The sequence below is a fragment of the Physcomitrium patens genome, chromosome 4, assembly GCF_059467195.1.
Source record: "Physcomitrium patens ecotype Gransden chromosome 4, ASM5946719v1, whole genome shotgun sequence".
Lineage (NCBI taxonomy): Eukaryota > Viridiplantae > Streptophyta > Bryopsida > Funariales > Funariaceae > Physcomitrium > Physcomitrium patens.
Window position 1 is genome coordinate 10,173,050 of NC_143413.1, and position 18,528 is coordinate 10,191,577.

The 18,528-nt window shown below is 43.6% G+C and overlaps 3 protein-coding genes and 1 long non-coding RNA gene across 5 annotated transcripts; 1 reads left to right on the forward strand and 3 right to left on the reverse strand.

Moving 5' to 3' along the window:
• Nucleotides 1-763: 763 nt before the first annotated feature.
• LOC112281455 (uncharacterized) lies at nucleotides 764-7,567 on the forward strand. 2 transcript variants are annotated; one of them, XM_090249714.1, is made up of 10 exons: nucleotides 1,092-1,480; nucleotides 2,033-2,852; nucleotides 3,221-4,514; nucleotides 4,731-5,014; nucleotides 5,234-5,324; nucleotides 5,605-5,762; nucleotides 5,868-5,919; nucleotides 6,109-6,191; nucleotides 6,419-6,512; nucleotides 6,710-7,567. In XM_090249714.1, exons 2-10 carry the CDS (start codon nucleotides 2,460-2,462, stop codon nucleotides 7,531-7,533), a joined length of 3,273 nt encoding a protein of 1,090 aa, XP_090105840.1. In that variant the 5' UTR covers nucleotides 1,092-1,480; nucleotides 2,033-2,459; the 3' UTR covers nucleotides 7,534-7,567. The 2 variants fall into 2 exon arrangements, with proteins under 2 accessions (XP_024373753.1, XP_090105840.1); XM_024517985.3 differs by having other exon boundaries at nucleotides 764-2,852.
• Nucleotides 7,568-8,696: 1,129 nt separating this feature from the next.
• LOC149989393 (uncharacterized) lies at nucleotides 8,697-10,047 on the reverse strand. Its single transcript, XR_016502608.1, has 2 exons — nucleotides 9,896-10,047; nucleotides 8,697-9,450 (listed from the first exon to the last, which is right to left on the reverse strand). It is a non-coding gene; the product is annotated as an uncharacterized LOC149989393 (long non-coding RNA).
• Nucleotides 10,048-10,415: 368 nt separating this feature from the next.
• LOC112281900 (uncharacterized) lies at nucleotides 10,416-12,356 on the reverse strand. Its single transcript, XM_024518916.3, has one exon. The coding sequence runs from the start codon at nucleotides 11,979-11,981 to the stop codon at nucleotides 10,899-10,901; it is 1,083 nt and encodes a 360-aa protein (XP_024374684.1). The 5' UTR covers nucleotides 11,982-12,356; the 3' UTR covers nucleotides 10,416-10,898.
• A 696-nt stretch (nucleotides 12,357-13,052) lies between these two features.
• On the reverse strand, nucleotides 13,053-18,482 carry LOC112281898 (tRNA-dihydrouridine(47) synthase [NAD(P)(+)]-like). The gene is made up of 10 exons (XM_024518907.3): nucleotides 18,224-18,482; nucleotides 17,594-17,850; nucleotides 17,312-17,428; nucleotides 16,640-16,909; nucleotides 15,465-16,034; nucleotides 14,904-15,176; nucleotides 14,273-14,557; nucleotides 13,943-14,063; nucleotides 13,469-13,638; nucleotides 13,053-13,269 (listed from the first exon to the last, which is right to left on the reverse strand). Exons 1-10 carry the CDS (start codon nucleotides 18,387-18,389, stop codon nucleotides 13,171-13,173), a joined length of 2,328 nt encoding a protein of 775 aa, XP_024374675.1. The 5' UTR covers nucleotides 18,390-18,482; the 3' UTR covers nucleotides 13,053-13,170.
• Nucleotides 18,483-18,528: the final 46 nt, after the last annotated feature.

An 18,528-nucleotide genomic window follows, 5' to 3' on the forward strand; every position in this document is an offset into this window, starting at 1 on the left:
GACCATGAACATACAAAGATGACTAGCTTGTGTAAAGAGGTTGGTTTATTTAAGCCCAGCTATGAAAATCATACCTTTGCTCAATGGATGACTGTTTGATGTTTAAAAAAGTAAAAATATAACAAAATAACATAGCGAGTTTGTGAATGTTTAAAACATCAGATTCTGGGAAAAGAAAAAGGAAATCGTAATATGAAACTTAAACATGGTTACATATGTAGATCCACTTTTAGAACTGTATAGACGAGGAAGACCAAGTGTACCCATTATCCATTTTTTATATCCTGTGTCGAAGAGGTCGGAACTTCGGGTGAAACATGAAATAGGGACTCCTTCCACAGAGTCGTCGACGGGGGTCGAAGACTGAACACATGACAAATGAAACCCTAGCAATCATTCAAAGTGCAATCCCACGTCCTAAAAGCACGCGACGTGAACGACTTGACCAGCTATGAAAATGAATGAAATTTGCGCCGTTACGAAGAAGTCATCCGTATAGGTGGTGAGCTTCAGCCAACATCTGTTGCGGGTCCGCCGGCTACAGCAACGAAGTCTGCGAGGGCTAACTTCCGTCCTGACGCTGAAGGGACGACATGCCGACGAAGTCTCAAGGAACTCCGAAGAAGTGCGCATCAAAGAATGCTGTTGCTCCGAAAATCAGCGGAGAGTAGAGGCGGAGTGGCAATTATGTCTCGGAGACTGGTCTCCATCGAAGCCATCATAATCGACGCTCGTTGTGGAATGATATTGTTACACGAAGCTCGCACTTGTTTCTTTTATGTTCCGTAAGTTGGCAGACGAGGCGCTAGCGTCTCTTTTTCTACTTTCTCGCCTTCCTCCCAATTTTTTGTCGCGTCATATCATACCTGTCACGTTCTCCGTTCTCAAACCTGCATCTCCTGCAACATTCCATGTCCTCATCAAGCCGAAGACGAGTACATTTCTGCTTTTTGGCTTCTGTACTAGCATGGGTAGGGAAGGTTGTTCCAGGGCATATTTGGAGGTGAAAGGGCGTTGAAGGGGATACGGCGTAAGGGGAGGGAGGATTGTGCTGGATCATGAACGTGATAAGGAGGCAGGTTTCACGTGACTAGGAAGATTTTAAGTGATTCTGAGGAGCTTCTGGTGGCAGATCTAGAGGTTGGAGTTTGGCAAAGCGTGTGGGAGAGCTGGGATTTTGCTGGGTTTGTTTGTTGCCAGTGAGCGATGATGTGGTGGATCGGTCACTGAGTGTGGCATCGAATGGTGGGTTATTAGTGGTTTGGGATTGTAGGAGAAGGAGATGCGTGGGCAGAAGTTGTGGGTTGGGGATTAGGTGATGCAGTGCGTGAGTTCTGTGTACTGGTGGTGAGTTTTGGGATTGAAGCGTCTGGATTACAAGCGACGGTTTAGAAGAGTGGTTTGGATGTTTGAGGAGCGTATGAGGTGGAGGTGGGTGCCAGTTGGCGCAGCGTTGGTGGAAAGAATTCGCAGTGCAATGGTATGAAGTGACTAGTTGTTTCTGTTGCAAGGATTGCGAATCCGGATCCATTTGTCACTTGATTTACAAGTTGGGGTACCAGGAGTGGCTTCCCGGGAGTTGCGGGCTAAATTGGTGCAACAGTGTCTTAGAGCTTCTTCCCCTGCGTCAAATTCTTCAGTAAGTCGATCGGTTTGATGTGGTATTTGAAAGGGCTAGTGTCCTGAGGAGTTTAAGGCAAGAAGTCGAACCGTATTATATTGGAACCTCCAGGCATTCTATTATCTGGAAAGGTCTAGGAAGACGAAAGACTTGGGGCATTGTTTAGTGGCACGTATTAGTGGCAGAGTACATCTAATCGTAGTAGTTTCTAAAGAGAAGTACACGATGAGGACTTCAACCATGACAGACTGTATCGAAAAGTGCAGTCCATCGTAATGGATGCATTCAGCTGTTTTTCTACGCCTATATTTTCTCGAGTCTGTCGAGTCACCATAAGTTGTCGACGTTGGAGACAACTTTCTTTTCCATTGGCTTACCAAATACTATGCAATGGCTGCCGAGTGAATCCAGATTAGGTACAAACAGCGCTGAGGAGGAGTATGCATTAAACCTATGGGAAATTGGCCATCTCCTGAATCATGATTCTTCTTTCACCTGCCTTGGGGTTCGTGCATTTTGGTGGGCTGCTCTTTGCCACTCGGATCTTCTCATCTGTTTGGATATTGACACGCCATATGTCACATCTTCATTAAGCTTGTTTCATGCATTTAATGGGCTTGAATCGAGGTTTCGAGGAAATCAGGAATGGGGGTGTTGTCCGATCAATTGAAGCTGGCGCTGCCTCCATGTTCGAATTGTCAGTTGCTGTAGACCTGCCAAACTGTCGAGGTGGGGTGGCGAGATAACAGGGTGCTCCGTTGATGACATGAGTACCTATGGGTGTATTCGCTCCAAGATGAAGTTATTTTTGGCAATTCATCAAGGCCTGTGAAGAAGTATGGGAGAGGAGTCTGTGTCGGACGATGAGTTTCACGAGTCTTTTGAGGACGTCCCTTCCACATTGAGCTCAGATAGTACGGGCGAAGGAAGTGATCGAGACGTACGAATGCATACTGCTGGAATTGCTCCTGCGACCGGCATTGACCGTCTACCTGTCTGGACGCCTTCCGCTTTCCAATCCAAGTTTTCTGTTTGGAAGGATGACCCTGGTACTATCAATGAGCGTAGGGAGCGGTTCTTTAAGAAGATGGGGTTAAAGTCCTCAAGAGACGACCCGACATATGCTCACATTCTTGATCTTTCGGGAGGATTCGCTTCGAGTGAGACAGGCTTCAAAAAACCCCGTAAATTGTGCGAAGAAGCTGTCACAGGAACCCGTGCAGATGGATACGTAAGCACTCAATTGGATCTATTTCAGTGTGGTACTAGCGTAGCTGCTTTGCTATTCACAGAGTGTGTTACAACCGAACTGTAGCACTTCTTGCATTTGAAATTGTACAGGGAGGTCATTTTACGAATCAGCTATTGTCGATGAGCAATAGTCTATATTACCTTGAATTAATCAATTTATGGGTTTTTGGTCACATGATTGTTGGAGTCCTGGTCGTTGCCTAATAAAGGAGTAACTAGTTGGAATCATTTCATTGACTGAGGGTAAGCAGAGGTTGTATTTAGGTTCACTATATGCCAGTTTATTACTTGTATAGGTTTCTTCCTGCCTTAGGTGACTCATACCGTCCTTGCCATTTATGGATGCAGGTGAAGCCAACGTGTGAAAACTGTGGGGGTGAGCGGAAGGGTGTTTCAACACAAAGATGTGCGCATTTGGAGAGTTTACGACCTGAGAAGTTGGGAACAGATGTAGAACAGGCTTTAAAGCCATTATTTACGGAGAACGGTTTCAAAGTTGATTCGGATAATGTTCGGGTGGAAGTTACAGGCTCACGTGCTATTCATGAAAGGAACCTTGCAGACACGTGTTGTATTGCAGGAGGAAATGGCGAACTAGGTTCCAAATCTTCAGATTCCAGGTTCTCCATATCTCCAGGCTACAAAACATGTGAATGTACCGATTCAGTTAGCAGCGATGGGACTCACAATTTGCATGAAAGTTGTGGGAATAAAACAGAAGTTGTTTCAAACCAGGGTAGCATTCATAATAGATTCGATAGCGACAGCTCGTACTTAGTAGAAGGTGTTCGTCGATTAGAATCAGGGCACCAGCATCAAGCGTCCAGTTCTCAGGAGAATCTGTTTCGGTCCTCCGATACGGACTCTGAATACGCACTTGGCAGCCCCGATGTCCACAATGGGATCGAGAGCATCATGGACGAGCGTTTCAAGATCCGTGACTTGGACAGTGGAAAACAATTTTTGATGAAAAAGTTTAATAGGGATGGGTCATTGAATATGCTCCGGGAGATGGACACTGGTAAGGACTTGACGTTTGCCGAGTTTGAGAGGACTCTAGGCCTAGTGTCCCCAGTTACACAAGAGCTCAAAATGCGACAACTAGCTTTGGATGGTCAGGTCAGTATTCGAAATTCTGAGCCAAAGACTGACGAAAAAGCTCCATCCACAACGAAAAGGAGGGGTTGGCTGAGAAAGTTGAAGGGTGCGGTGAAGAGAAAATCTAAGGATGGACTGGTCAAGGGTGAAAGTGCACGGAGTGTTGCAGTTTATGATAGTGTTGATGATATAGATGCATCTTCAGTGGTGGGTAGTATTTCCGGCGACGCGTCGCCGAAAGGGGACAGCTCATTTTCAGGTCTGAAAAGAAAGGAGTTCACTAAATGTGATTCGATGCCTGGTCTGCCCATAGATGACGTTGACGACTCTTTTTGGAGAAGTCCACAGAAGGTGAAAGTGCGATCGCGCCAGAAAAGTTCGAGAGACCTTTCAGATCTTCACTTGAGCCAAGAAATCTCAGCCCACCAAGGTGCAATATGGACGATGAAATTTAGTCCCGATGGGTGCTATCTTGCTAGCGCTGGTCAAGATCGGATTATTCATGTTTGGGAGGTTATTGATCACCCGTCAGTGACTGAGTCAGGTGAGTCTTCTGTACTCAACCTGCCACAGGGATCCTGATGTCACATGTTTTGATTTTACAAAATAGAAAAACTGTCACTGAGGAGGAAGGTGTTTGTAATCGGTCGTGTTAACAATATTTGGCTAAGGTTTGACGTATGCTTGGTTGTAGAGTGGTTACTTTTAGAATTAGGACACTTTCAGATGATGATAATTGCTATGAAAATGTTGGTTTCAGAACTTTATGGTGGCCTTCATAAGGTTGACATCGAGCTGAGACAGAGAGAAAGTAGTGTCAAAGGTGATAATGATGGAAGCATCAAGGCGGGGCAAGATAGAATTATGAGCAAAATCGACAAAGAAGGAAGTATCAAGAGTGGAAGAGGGACTCTTCGAAAACTAAAGTCTAGCAACCAAAGCAAGGGTCCAGTTCCGAAGCTCTTCTGGCTCTCCGAGAAACCTATTTGCTCTTTTAAGGGGCACACAGAAGATATACTTGACTTGTCATGGTCTCGAAGCCAGGTATTAGTTTTTCATTTTCATTTTTATTTTGTTACTTATTTTTGTAAAAGACAACTAGTTTATCTTTTAACCTGCCGGCATGAATTCATTGACATGAGATGTTCTTCTCTCTTACTGTAGTACATGCATTGCATTAACCGCCTATCTGATTTTATTTATGATTGCTAGGGATATCAAACAGTCAGATTTTAACAGCTGTTGTATGGGCCTGCATGCCAGTTTCTTTTGTCTTCATCCATGGATAATACAGTACGTTTGTGGCACATTTCATATGACGAGTGTTTGCGGATTTTTCCTCATAATGACTTTGGTAAGGTTGCGTCCCATATTTTCAACTTACACTCTATCGTTTGTAAGTAGTGGTCTTCATGTATGTGTCCTTGGGCTGTTTTCCTTATTTCCTGAATACATTTGATACTATTTTTTTAAAAAGTACAAACTACCAAAAATTTTAATTTTGTAATTTTTATATTGAAGAAAGTTTGTACTTGTCGTGGAATTCCGACGTGGATTGGATATTTATATTGTTTGTTCCTTACATTGACCATTTCCAGTTACATTTAGCGGGGTGGTTGTGTATCGGTTTGCAGTTACTTGTGCACAATTTAATCCTCTTGACGATCGCTACTTTCTTAGCGGGTCGCTTGATGACAAAGTGCGGATCTGGAGCATTCCTGATCACCATGTGGTTGACTGGAGTGATCTTCAAGAAATGGTCACAGCTGTATGTTACACTCCGGATGGGAAGGTATTCTAATTATTCTCTTGTTTGTGCACACATCTTCCCCCTCTATTCTGTGTTCAGTTACAACACGTGGGAGATTAACTGATTGTATGGGTGTTTGGGTTGTAGAAAGCGATTGTTGGGTCTTACAAAGGGACCTGCCGCTTCTACAACGCTATAGGTGAGTACTTGCTATCCTAAACTTAAAACTACAATATGTTTATGTAGTTATTATATATAAATGTGCTGTGAAGAATTAAGTGACAACTTACTTCCCGTTTTAGGTATTTTTAAACGATACTGGGCTGTATTATCCAGAAGCCTTATCGGTGGTGTTCCGAACTCAAAGCATATAATGAATATGTTGCAGGAAATAAGTTGCAGCTGCAAGCTCATGTAGATGTACGCGAAGAGTCGAAAAAAGCACGGGGCAAAAAGATCACTGGACTGCATGTATTTATATTTAACTTCATCTCCTTGGATTGTTGCGTCTTCTGTGAGTTGTCAATATGGATAACCATGATTTGTGGGTTAAGTTTTCTCAGTCTACTTTTAAGTCTAATCAAATATTTATGTTAGTACTGTCATTGAATCTTCAACGTGTAAATTTGAAATATAGAATCTTTTTAGTCCAGATTCATTCATATTCAATATGCTCGTTGACATTTGTTTGCATGCAGTGTATGCCCAAGGATCCAAACAAGGTTCTTGTGACGTCAAATGACTCTCGTGTCCGTGTGTATGATGGCCTGGATCTGGTTGCTAAGTACAAAGGTACTTAACATCCGCGTCATTCAATTCCTGCTGAGTTTCATGGGACTAGAGCTTTCGCTTCCACTATCTTCGTCATCTTCTCTGCAGCATCCCTGTTGGAAATCTGTTTTTGAAGCGTTATTCAATGGGCTTCATTCAGTTCAAGGCTGCATTGCCTTTTATGCTGATCCCTTATCGCTTGTACTTTTTAATTTCAGGTTTACGAAATGTAAAGAGTCAAATTTCATCGTCCTTTTCTCCAAATGGAGATTTCATCATCAGTGCCAGCGAAGATTCTCGGGTTCTGGTATGGAGTTCTGCTAATAGAGATATTTCAAACAAATCATCCCTCTACCGAAAAGACAAGCAACTATCGTGTGAGGAGTTCACATCACGCCATGTATCAGTAGCAATAGCTTGGCCGGATTCTTCCGTCCGCTCAGCATGTGATCCTCCCGGTAGGTCAGAGAGGTTTGGCAGTGTACAGGTTGCTAGTGAGCTGGGGTTATCTCCACCAAGGGAAGAGCCTGTGGTGGTTACAACAAAGGGCACGGAAGAAAACTCGAAATGCCCATCGTATTGCTTAGGACGGTCCCCTCTAGGAATTTTTGGATCTGGAAGAAAAAACAGTGTTGCTGTGGCTGACGAACTTACCTCAAAAAAGCAAGTTGAAAGTGGCAGCCTCGGCAACCATGGTCATCAGCTCGATGCATCCCCTGTAGATATTAGCGCTAAGGTGTCGGTACAATCACTTTCATTAGAAGAGAATCCTTCTTACTTGCAGCGGCGTCCAAGCTTCTTCCCCGAGAGAGGATCCACCACGTGGCCTGAAGAAAAGCTTGATTCTTTACGAATGTCCAGGCCGAGTATGATGCAGTCAGCCTCCATTGTTAGCAACATGAGTGACCTCAATGGAGGAGAGGTCACCCCTCCTAGTGATTTGGTCAATGTTTCCGCTGCTTGGGGATTAGTGATCGTTACTGCAGGTTTGGGAGGCGAAATAACAACGTTTCAAAATTATGGCTTCCCTGTACGTCTCTGAATATGAAATTGCGCTTTATTCAGCGTTAAAACTCTGTTTCTAGCATCCAATATGGTTTGTTTGCTGTTGTAATGGGAGGATGGTTGCTACCTTCAGTTTACTGATCGCTGTGTGTTGAATGCGAATCTTCTGGGTGCGTATTTTGATCAATTGCAAAGAACGAGTTCATCTTGTCTGTTCCAAGGCGGGTTTATGTGCAATTTGGATCAAATTGAGCTTTATGAAAGTTAAATCCTCTCTAAGATATTCAACGTGAATAAAAACCAGAAGTAAACATTCTTATGAGCTAGTGATTAACCATCCATCAAACATTTTTTAAGGAAAAGGAATCTAGTCAGGATTACTAACTATATTTATCACTTAACATATATTATCTACTCCAGTGATATTTGCTACGATGCAGAACGATGTCTGTCAATCTGGTCGTATAATCTATCCATGACTGTTGGATGGTGAATGAGGTCTCTATCCACCTTTTATATCACATCTCACTTTTACAAAACGAGTATACCATGGACCTTGACAGGTTAAGACTGTTAGGGGAGCCTTTAAAATAGTACCATCTTTGTCACACATGTAAGAATGCTTTGCCACAGATCCTCTAATGTATTCGAGATATCATATTCTCAGTTGGGTTCTTGGATCGTACGCACTGTATTAGTCATGCTTCTTGGATGCACCGATCTTCAAATTTTTCCATACATAAATGATGCCAAACTTCCAGCATTGAACCATTTGCGACAAGATTGCTTCGCTGAAATTAACCTAGGATATCCAGTAGGAGTCAACTTCACATAAACTTCACCGCCATTCGGTCAACTATGTTCTTGTGTTTTTAAAAATAACTACATAGGATACTTGGTCGCAGCATATATCCTTGAGAAGCGTGTTGATACAATCGAGCAGCTAGTAAACTTGGCAGTCTTATTTCCTACATTTCGTTTCAGATATGATCAATCGCTGCAACAACTAGCTCCTGATGCCCTAATTCTACTTCAATTATTAAAATTATTTGTATAGCCGCTTTTGAATGAGATTCGACAGCTTTGCAATCAGACCTCAAAAATGAAGTTAGGGATTACAAATCCAAATAATTTTAATGCATGCACAAGGCGGTTTGCAACAAAATTTAAGCTCTGGAAAAACTCTGGATTAACACACCATTTATGAGCCAAATGGCAGCCAGTGCGTCTTCTGAAAGAACGGACACTTCAATTGACGTCCAAAACAATACATTCAGATAAAGTCATGTCCAGTTTGATGAGTGCCTTCATGGACGAACTGGCCATTATCTCAGGCTAGTTGCGCACCATGAACCTAACGCCCAGCTTCATATAACCGCCTGCACTGTGCGCCACACAAATGCCACACGCGGATCCTCAAATGAATGTAAACCCTTCCACTGAGCGTGCACTAGGCACGCACAACCTATTTAATAGTTCCAACTGTATGCACACTAGATATGCATAAATACTCCTTACCCAATGTCCTCAGAAGCTCTTCAATACGGACGAATAACTGGCCAAAAAAGAAAAATAACTAGTAAGAAAAAATGCACTTCCACAACAGCGAGGGGAATGTATGAATCAACAGATGAGTCCTCGACAAGTTTGATAGGGACTTTAGTTGGCTTCATGTGTTTGGCGCATTTTTTGTTAGCAACCCAATGGCAAAACTGCTAACTGACCCACAATGAGTTTGGGAGTTTGGGATGCATTTGTCCAGCAGCCCAAAGGGCATTTCACATTCGGCACAAAGGTCCGCCAGTGCCATGGCTGGAGTGCGCTTTACAAATGCTTAGAATACTCATAGATCGCGATGCTCCACCTTTGCCTCAATATGATCGAATCAAACGACCACGTCGATCAGCACCCACAAGAGATGGTATTCTAAAGATGGACCTCGGAGGGAGCCTCCCTGCAGTCACACATCTGCAAATAATTATGCATAATTATGATCAGGGTTGCATTGAAATTGTTAATTGAAGCTTGATTTCTCGAAGGTTTCCTCCCTTTCCAAGTATGATCCGCTGTGATATTCATAATACCTCCGTCATACAGAACCAGCGAATTATAAATCTACTGAAGGCAATCACACTGAAGCTACTGCAGCAAATTGTCACATGGAAAGGCGTTGTCAATTCCCACTAGACCTGATTTCATCAATCTCCACATAAAGCCTCAAACCAGGCCGGCTTTAGGAGTTTCCGAATCTATCAAGTACTTGACATGCATCGAAAACTCGGCCGGACAATCACTTAAGAAAATGGCCACCTTGCAACAAGGAACTATTTCAAGCCGCAGATGCAGAATGCTTCAAACATAACTGTTGGCTGCGTGGCGAAGAGAAATGGGATGGATACCTTTCGGTGAATAGTCTCTAGCACACGACCGAAGAGGCGTTCGGAAATTGATTATTTTTCGTCCATGAGACCTGTCCCCTTGTCCGCATTGGCCCATCAAAGTGGACCTTATTGATTGACTTCGGCAACAGTATGTCACGGTCTGGATCATCCTTGCACACGACGGTGGCCGTTGCGAGTCGAATTAATTCACCAGCAACACCAAGAAGGGACCAACATCTGCGAATCTAATAACCACAGGAGACAAAGACGTCACTTCTGTAAAAGACTAAATCCCTTCTAAGCTCATAACTATGCTATACTGATGATACTCATTCAGCTTTCTAATAGTTACCCACTACCTCATGCGATCATCCTCTCAACTAGTGAAAGCTTTTGCTTAAAAAATACAATACTACTTGGCGAAATCTGCAACCCACATATTCCATTTCTCCAAAAAAGTTCACAGAAAATCAGCCGTACTCATTCATGTGCTCAAGGCATAGAGGGATAAAAAGAAGAATAAGAAAGAACAGGGACATATTACAAGACAGTGAATCGCATTGATGTCCACTCTCAGGGAGAAAAAGAATGATATCCCATCCAGACCTACATGCTGGCAACGAAAATCACAGCATGCTCAACCCTAACCAATAAATGAACCAACTTCCTGCGTTGGTCTTCACCGGAATCTAATTCAATTCACAAAACTAATTTACAAGCTTCAGGGCTACAGCCGTAGCGCACGTCTTAACGCAACTGTAATGTACTGACACCCACTACCTTCATGCAGTTATTGTTGGACGTTGGTCGATGAGCGGGAGCGCTATCAGCATTGCGACGGCTCTACCATCTTCTAGCCATCACCTGTCACCCGCTCTTCAGCATGAAAACGAAAGTGTAACCCTGTAAGACTACGTCTGACCTGCATGATATCCAATCCCAGGGCAAAGCCTCAAAAGCAGCTGCCACAGAAGTTGCGAATTTCCTTGGCCGATCATCCATCTTGGCGACGAGAAGCTCGTCAAGTCACATTGAAGTCTTTCTCAAGCATCGGTCGCGTCCGTGTCTGTGTCGCCACTGGAGCCCTTGAGTTTCTGACCACAGTCGACTGAAGCGTTTCCCCTTTCTCAGCTTGCACTTGCATCTTTGAGATTTTACGTTTCTGAAGCTGCCGCCGACAGCAAAAGATGAGTAAAGAAGAAAGTACAATAACACCCAATACTCCTAGGACAGTTCCAAGTATAATCTTCCATGTGTTAGATTTCTTCCTGGGAGGAGCTAATCCCACCAACGCGAAGTAGTTTTCGCCGAGATTTCTCGAGAAGCACGCGTAGGTCAGAGAGGTTCCATTAGTCGCGCTGACATTTGTCGCGCTCGCATTGGTCGCTAGAGCTGTTCCATCGGCATCAAACTCAACGCAGTAAGAGGGTCGGGCGTTGGGCGGTATGATCACCTGCATGGGGGTCTCGGATACAGCAGTCAGAGCAGGCAAAGGAGTCGTCGGCCCCAACAAATCGGCATTGTACACCCTGATCCCAACCAAAGAGCTCACGAAAACCTGCCCCGGTACCGACGAAGAATACACAGAAACATTGCCGAAATCCCTGTACACCAAAATCACCCTCAAAGAGGAGACGTTAGAGATTCGTAAGCCCGGCGGTATCGTAAACCTTCCAAGCGTGACGCCATACCTCCGCAAACTGCCCACGCGCAGTCGAACAGCCTCCACAGTGACATTCGCTAAGTCCCCTGGCAGGACTGTGGAGAAAGGGATTCCCGTGAGCGGACTCATCCTCGCAAATGTGGAGAAAGCCGCGAGCTGAATGGTCTGGTCGTACGAGCTTAGGTTACCAGACGCTACTGCCGGAAAGGTCTGATTTGCGTACTGTCCCACTACTTCAGCTCCCACTCCCGATCTCAATGCCAAGACAATCATCACCACGACCACCCAAAAATACGACATTTCCTCCATTGGCGACAACCATCCTGTTCTCCTCTCCATAGCCCCTCTATCCTTCAGCATTTCACGACGCTCCTTCTCTCCCCTCTCCCACAATCTCACATTCCCGACGAAACAATACATGGAAGGAACCATCACCAACATACCCTACAAGAGCCAATACTCAATGCTGAACATATCTACACGGACTGTCCAGACGAAGCTGCTATCCAGCACGGGCAAGACGCTTGCCTGTGGTAGTGATCCCGAGTACTTCGAGTCCGCACCAAACGGCTAGCACATCAAACCTCGAGCAACTGTTACAAGCCGGATCTACTACTGGGGCAAACTTCGAATGCCAAAAAAAAGTCAGAGGAGCGGGGGCAGTGGCGCTGGAATCGAGACAGCATTCTTCATTGAGACTCACAGCGTCGGCCAAACTGCCGCTCGGCGCTGTCATTCCTGTTCTGGCATCGCCCGGTTGGTGCATGTCCTCCAGTGTTGTCATCACTTAGTCCGACACCATTTTAGTCCGACGTCTACTCTGTGGTTTGCAGACAGGTCTGAAAGGTTTCTCAGTTTATCAATAAATTATGCTCAGTATAAGATCCAAATTCTTAACCTTACAGCTATTTCTGTATGAAAAACTGACGAAACTCACAACCCCGTCTGGGACGACATAATGAAACTACAGCTGGCAGTCAATCCAAACGCATCCAACTGGAATCTGATGAAATTCAGTCAATACTCATGGCAATGCCAGCTACACCAAGAACCCCATGTGATAGGCATTGAAAAAGGGAAAACGCACAGGTAGTACGAAATCGGTAGCGCCGAATGTTGTAAGTCACTAATTCAAAACTGGAACCTTGAGGAGGAAGAGGAAGCAAATTTCCTGTAATTGATAACATGCGAGGCAGCAATCGGGGTGGGCTATTGGTAGATCAAGGAAAGCGAAGGATGTCGGCTGATTCCTCCTACAATCTCCTCTCTTGCCAGGTGAGAAGGACGAGACTGACAACTCTTTTTCCCGTTGGTTGCTCTGACAACACTAGAATTAGAACCTATCTGAGAAAGCCACGTTGCAGATGGCAATTGTAGAACACTGTTGGCCACCGTAACAAAGTTTTTATGTGCACTCTTAAGCTTGGGAAAGAGTCGCCATGACCACTGCATAGAGTGAAGTGGGTAGCTTGAAAAACGAAGTCATTGAAAAGAGATCCCTCGTACAAGTCATTAGACGAAAGCAACTTTTTTAATATTATAATGATGTAGAAAAACATCCAGTGGATCACATGGGAATTAACGATTAGCCTATAGTTTAGGAAGAGAGCATGCAATGAAATTGTGACGCTTAGCCGTTCTCAGCTTTGTCGTAAGCATTGGATTTGTGTTTAGGGGCAAACGCAAACCCAGGTGGAGGTGGACCTAACACCATTTCTGTCAATCGGACCTGCCAAGAATTCCGAGTTATCCACTAATTAGATGTGGTAGGAAACTTCCTTGACAGAACTTATTTCATAGGTTGTAATAAGGACTGCTCTTGCCCATTCACATGGAGTCATGCGTCCTATCAGAAAACCAACTCTTACAAATAAACGATTAGGGAGTTCAAACACAATCAACAGATTTTCAAAGAAAGCAAAACTCACCCAGTCAGCTGCACTATCTGATGCCATCAGTGTTTCTAGGTCATTGCGTCCAAAGTAGTTCGGTGGACGCCAATTTAGCTTTTGTGGGATAACATCCAGAAGACCAACAGGGATGTAGCGATGTGCATAACTTAACCATTCCAGGAGAAAATGTCGTGTTGTCTCCACACCTAATAATCCAACCCAAGTAAATTAAATTCTTCAACAGGTTTTCAGATGGTCATAATGTCCAGTACTCAAAAAATGCAAATATGGTGGACAGTCCACGATCAAGTCATACGTGTTGTCAAGATGAAAACTGACGTGAACAGAGAATTTATACAAACATTTCGCCACTGTATAAGTATACCTAATACTACCAAGAACCACATTGGCGCAGTAAGATTTCGCAACTTCATATGTTATTTGACAGATATTGGATATTGTTAACACAAATACAACAAACGTGACCAACTGAGCAAGAATAGATTGTACCTTTACTATCAGAACCCCAGTGTATCAGGCCAAATTTCACATAATCACGCAATATGTTAAGCCTTTCTTCAGCAGTGATATCCCAGTGCCGTTGCTCCTTGATTTCGGTAAATAACCACGGCTGCAACAACCAGAGAACTTCATGATATTTCTATACACAACTACCAGCATCCAAGTATAAGTGGTTTGCTCAGTTTTATAACTAAGCCAATTAATCGATCATGCACTGCCCAAAATCGCTTGAATTTACATTGGTATCAGATTCAAAGCATCTAGTGAAGATATTTACATCCAAGCTCCACTTGTATCAGAAATGCAGTAGTCACCTACCTTTATCAAAGCTCCGCGAGCAATCATACATGTTGCGAGCTTGCCTCCTGAACTTTCAAGGTGCCCGTTGTAATCAGTGTAAGAGAAAACATCTCCATTCCCAATAAGTTGGACGTCACTTGGACCGTTGGTTACACACTGATTAATGTAGTCCCAGTCTGCTAGTTTACTGTAGCGCTGTTGACGTGTCCTACCATGAATAGTGACAGCTGTTGCTCCCCAAGATCCGAGATCAGGAAGCAAAGAGTGCGCACAATTTCGACCTTCAAAGAAGCCCATTCGCAACTGTAGCATAAGCGTGTTCCAAGATGAATGCATAGAATGAACTCAATAAGTAGTCATAGGAAAAAGCCATGATAGGGACTGCGAAGAGCATGTCAGTGCACTTTAAGGACACAGGATTTAGCAACCACTTTTGTAATTACAGAATTGGGGTCTCAACACACTAGAAAATCCCATCACACAATCCTCAAATAATCTTAAGCGGAATGCGAACTTTTCCGAACCTTCACACTAATCATCTTAACAAGGACGCAGCAATGAAGCGGCTTGGAAAAGGACAGATAAATTATAAAACTGTATCATCTAGAAGGCAAGTACTTGCATCATGAAAATTAGAAAGAAGTCTTACTTTGACCGTAAGAGGGGTGTTAATTGATCCGGATGCTGCTCTCACAATTTCTTGCAGCCGTTGAGGCTTGGTCAGCAGAGAAGAGCCCCCACCCTTGTTCACCACCACGTCTATAGGGCATCCTACGTTCAGATCAATGAAATCAACAGTGCACTCTCGTTCTATCAACTCAGCTGCCCGAGCTACAGTATCAGCGTATGATCCACATATCTGAACTCCAAAAATATCTTCCTCCTCATGCCGCCTCAACAAAGCCCACTCTGAAGCTTGCCCCTGACTTTCACGAGTTCGCAAACGAAGGAGTATTAATAACAGAAAATTGACGAAGGCTGAAAGTTGAATATGAAGTTCACTAACAGAAATGGCACATACTTTGGCATATCTTCCAGAAATCAAGATATCCTAATCCACTACACTAATTCCAAACAACAAACATGGCAGGATATGGCAAAATGTTCAAAGGCGTGAACTGAAAATGAGAAGCAAGAAGAGAGGTATAGAGTGAAAGTGGACAAAACCAGTATTTTGCAACTGTGGGCAACTATCAACAGAACAACAAACCTGAAGTAAATTAGTGCACATGGCCATTTCTCCACATGTGATGTCAGCACCCAATTTCTTGCAAACTCGTCTAAATGGTAGATTACCCACGGTGGTTAGAGGAGCCAAATAGAGCTTTCCTCGGAAATCAACGAGTTTCTTATCTCGTAGCGGTTCTTTCACCTCATCATTGAGGTACTTCATATCGTCGTCGTCTACTCTACTGTTGCTTCGCCCACTTGTAGCCTCCAATACATTATCCGAAGCTTGCTGCAAAGCCTCATCTGCTGCTTCAATTACAATCGTTCGGACTTTCTTACGAGGAGGGTATTCTTTGTTTATTAGAGAGGTATCTGATGATAAGGGTCCGTCAGGCCCATCAGTTCTTACTTCGCCATCCCCAGGGAGTCCAGCAGAACCATTAGTAGTTTCCGACGCTGCGATTATTTCCGCTTCTTCTGGAGAGACTTCAACAATATTACTGCTTTCAAATTTCACTTTTGCTGCAGTGTCGTCATAAACCAATACTGGTTTTGCCTCATCTCCTTTACAAACAACAGACGGCTTTGCAACCAACTTCCGAGCCTTTCCCTGCAGATTTTAACCCACATCCTCGAAATTTACATGATTCGCCATGAGAGGGATACCATTTACTACATAAAATAAGAGTATTCACAAAGTTGACCGCTAATTACGTGAGGAACTCGAATAGAAGAAGGTTGACTTCTAAAAACCACTTCAACAAAACTAAGTTCTGCAAAAAATACACTATAAGAGAATCCTCTGGTAAAATATTGGAGGAAATATCATTCTGAAGATGCATAGTGTGTAGGTCGGCCGATATCAAACTAACGCGGCATAAAGTGGGGTTGAAACATCATGACTATGTAACTGGAATTCTCGAGTGACCCAATCGTGCAGCACAATCCGGCTACAATACCGCTGCTACATTTACGAGTTCAATTTCATAAAGAGAGTCACGGCATATACTATGACCGGAAATAGTTGAAAACCTAAGGCCCCTTAACAGCCCATAACATTCATTGAGGACCTCAAAAAAATGGTTGAGACCATGAATTAACCCCGAATTCGTGTTCTGAGTAAAGCAACAACTTCAGTTCAACATCATATGCAAGTAAAATTAACACATCTTCCATATAAAGATTATGGAGTTAATGAAGTCTGTGAAAGCATACCAGAAGCCCCAGTGCTTGTAATTGGGCGTCAGCTTTTGGAAAGGTCACCGCATTTTTCCATAGCAATTTCTGAAAACTTTTATTCAAACTATTGAGCTCCCGGATACTGGACATTGGATTTTTACCATCATAATTTCCATCCTTCAAAACTTCTGCTACTTCGGTCCCCTTTACTTCAGGGTGAGAACCAGAAAAACGGCATGCAAATCCGTAGGGACAAGAAGAAGTCACATCCAAGAGAGGGCACAATCCCTCCAGATCTTTGGGTTTCTGAAATCAAATAACAAGCGGCGTGAATGAAATACAGTGCATGCACATCATCATAGGAGAAAGGAGAAGGGAGCAAAAAAAGAAAAAAGAAAAAACTGCGCCATACTTCATCCTGCTTGAATTCATCCCAATCTTCAATTTTCTCAAGAAATTGACAATTTGTGAAGGTTAACAATTTTCACAGCAAGGACAGATAAAGTAGGAAAAGCTAAAATGGTTATTCTCTTATAAACTGATAAATCGCACAATGAGAACTAAAATAGAACTGCGAAATGCAGAAAAAGGACATTTGAATCTGGACCCTAATAACCAAAATGTTGCCTAACCAAGCATTTTACGATCAGTAGAACATAAAGCAACAACTGCAGCGTTCTAGTTAGCAATCTTGGAGTATTAACTTACTTGTTCCATAAATGCCGCCAGGTCGTGATTAAAGCGACACGAGTCACCAAATTGACATGCATTTGCGTCACCAGTTTTCGCTACCGCCCCACAAATATTTTCTGCCGAAGTTATAGCCTGGGTTTCAAAACCCCAACCATTGGCATTCAGAAGATCATGCGTACAACATGAATTGACGATTTACATCACGATTACCACCAGCATACCCTAAATTCTGTTCTGCAGGAACGCAACTTCCTACATGCAGCTCAAGCATTGACCTATTAAGATAAGAATCCAAACCTCCTTCCGTTCTCGTTTTCGTTGGCGTCTAGACTTCTTGTCGACTGAAGCTTTTGCAGTGAAAGGTTTACTAGCCTCTACAGCATTGGCGGTTCCTTCCTCAGGTGAGTTGGTAACAGCTTCCTTAGTTATGACTATTGACTTGGCCATGACACGAGGTGCAATGTTCAAAACAACATATTCCCGTTTGACAGGTGCCCGCGATTTGGCTATGAGCTCCTCAGCTGACGGGTAGTTTTCTTTGCTTAGTGCTTGAGCTGAACAGAAGCAGCAATAACCACTTTATCAATCATAAAAACTTATTTCACGAAGACAACCATCATATGTAAGACAACAGATGAGAGCCCCAACATAATGGCGGGAAACCTAGAGCGCTAAGCCAAAGCTCACCTCATGAATCAGAAAACGAGAAAAGAAAATTGTATCTACTAAAACAGTGAAAGAGAAATCCAGCAGAACACTTCAAACCACTTGGTGTATGTCACATACAACATACAATTTTAAGAGAATGAGAGCAAAGTCAACAGATACCACCAACGCAATTTTAGCAGACGTACAACTCAATGCCGCTTCGAACAGCAAAATGAAAAGGCGAAAAGTTCCAAAACCCCATGTAGCGAGAAAACCTACCACCGTCAGCGCCGTCAGTAGAACCCCCGCCTAAACCCTCCTCCGCTGTCACCGACGAAGGCAATTCAGCAGCAACAGCCACCTTAAGCACTTCGTCAGCCATTTGAGAAGCAGTTTCTACGTCAGATTTTCCCACGCCTGCAGAGAGGTCATTCCCAACCTCCATCACTGCGAAGCGCTTAAACCTTGAAACACAAACCCGCAAACCCCACAACGACAAAGGAGCATATTCTTCGAGACAAAATCTTTAACGAAGTTGAAACTGTATACAGCAACGCGCTCACAGGCCCCACCGCTACGCAAGG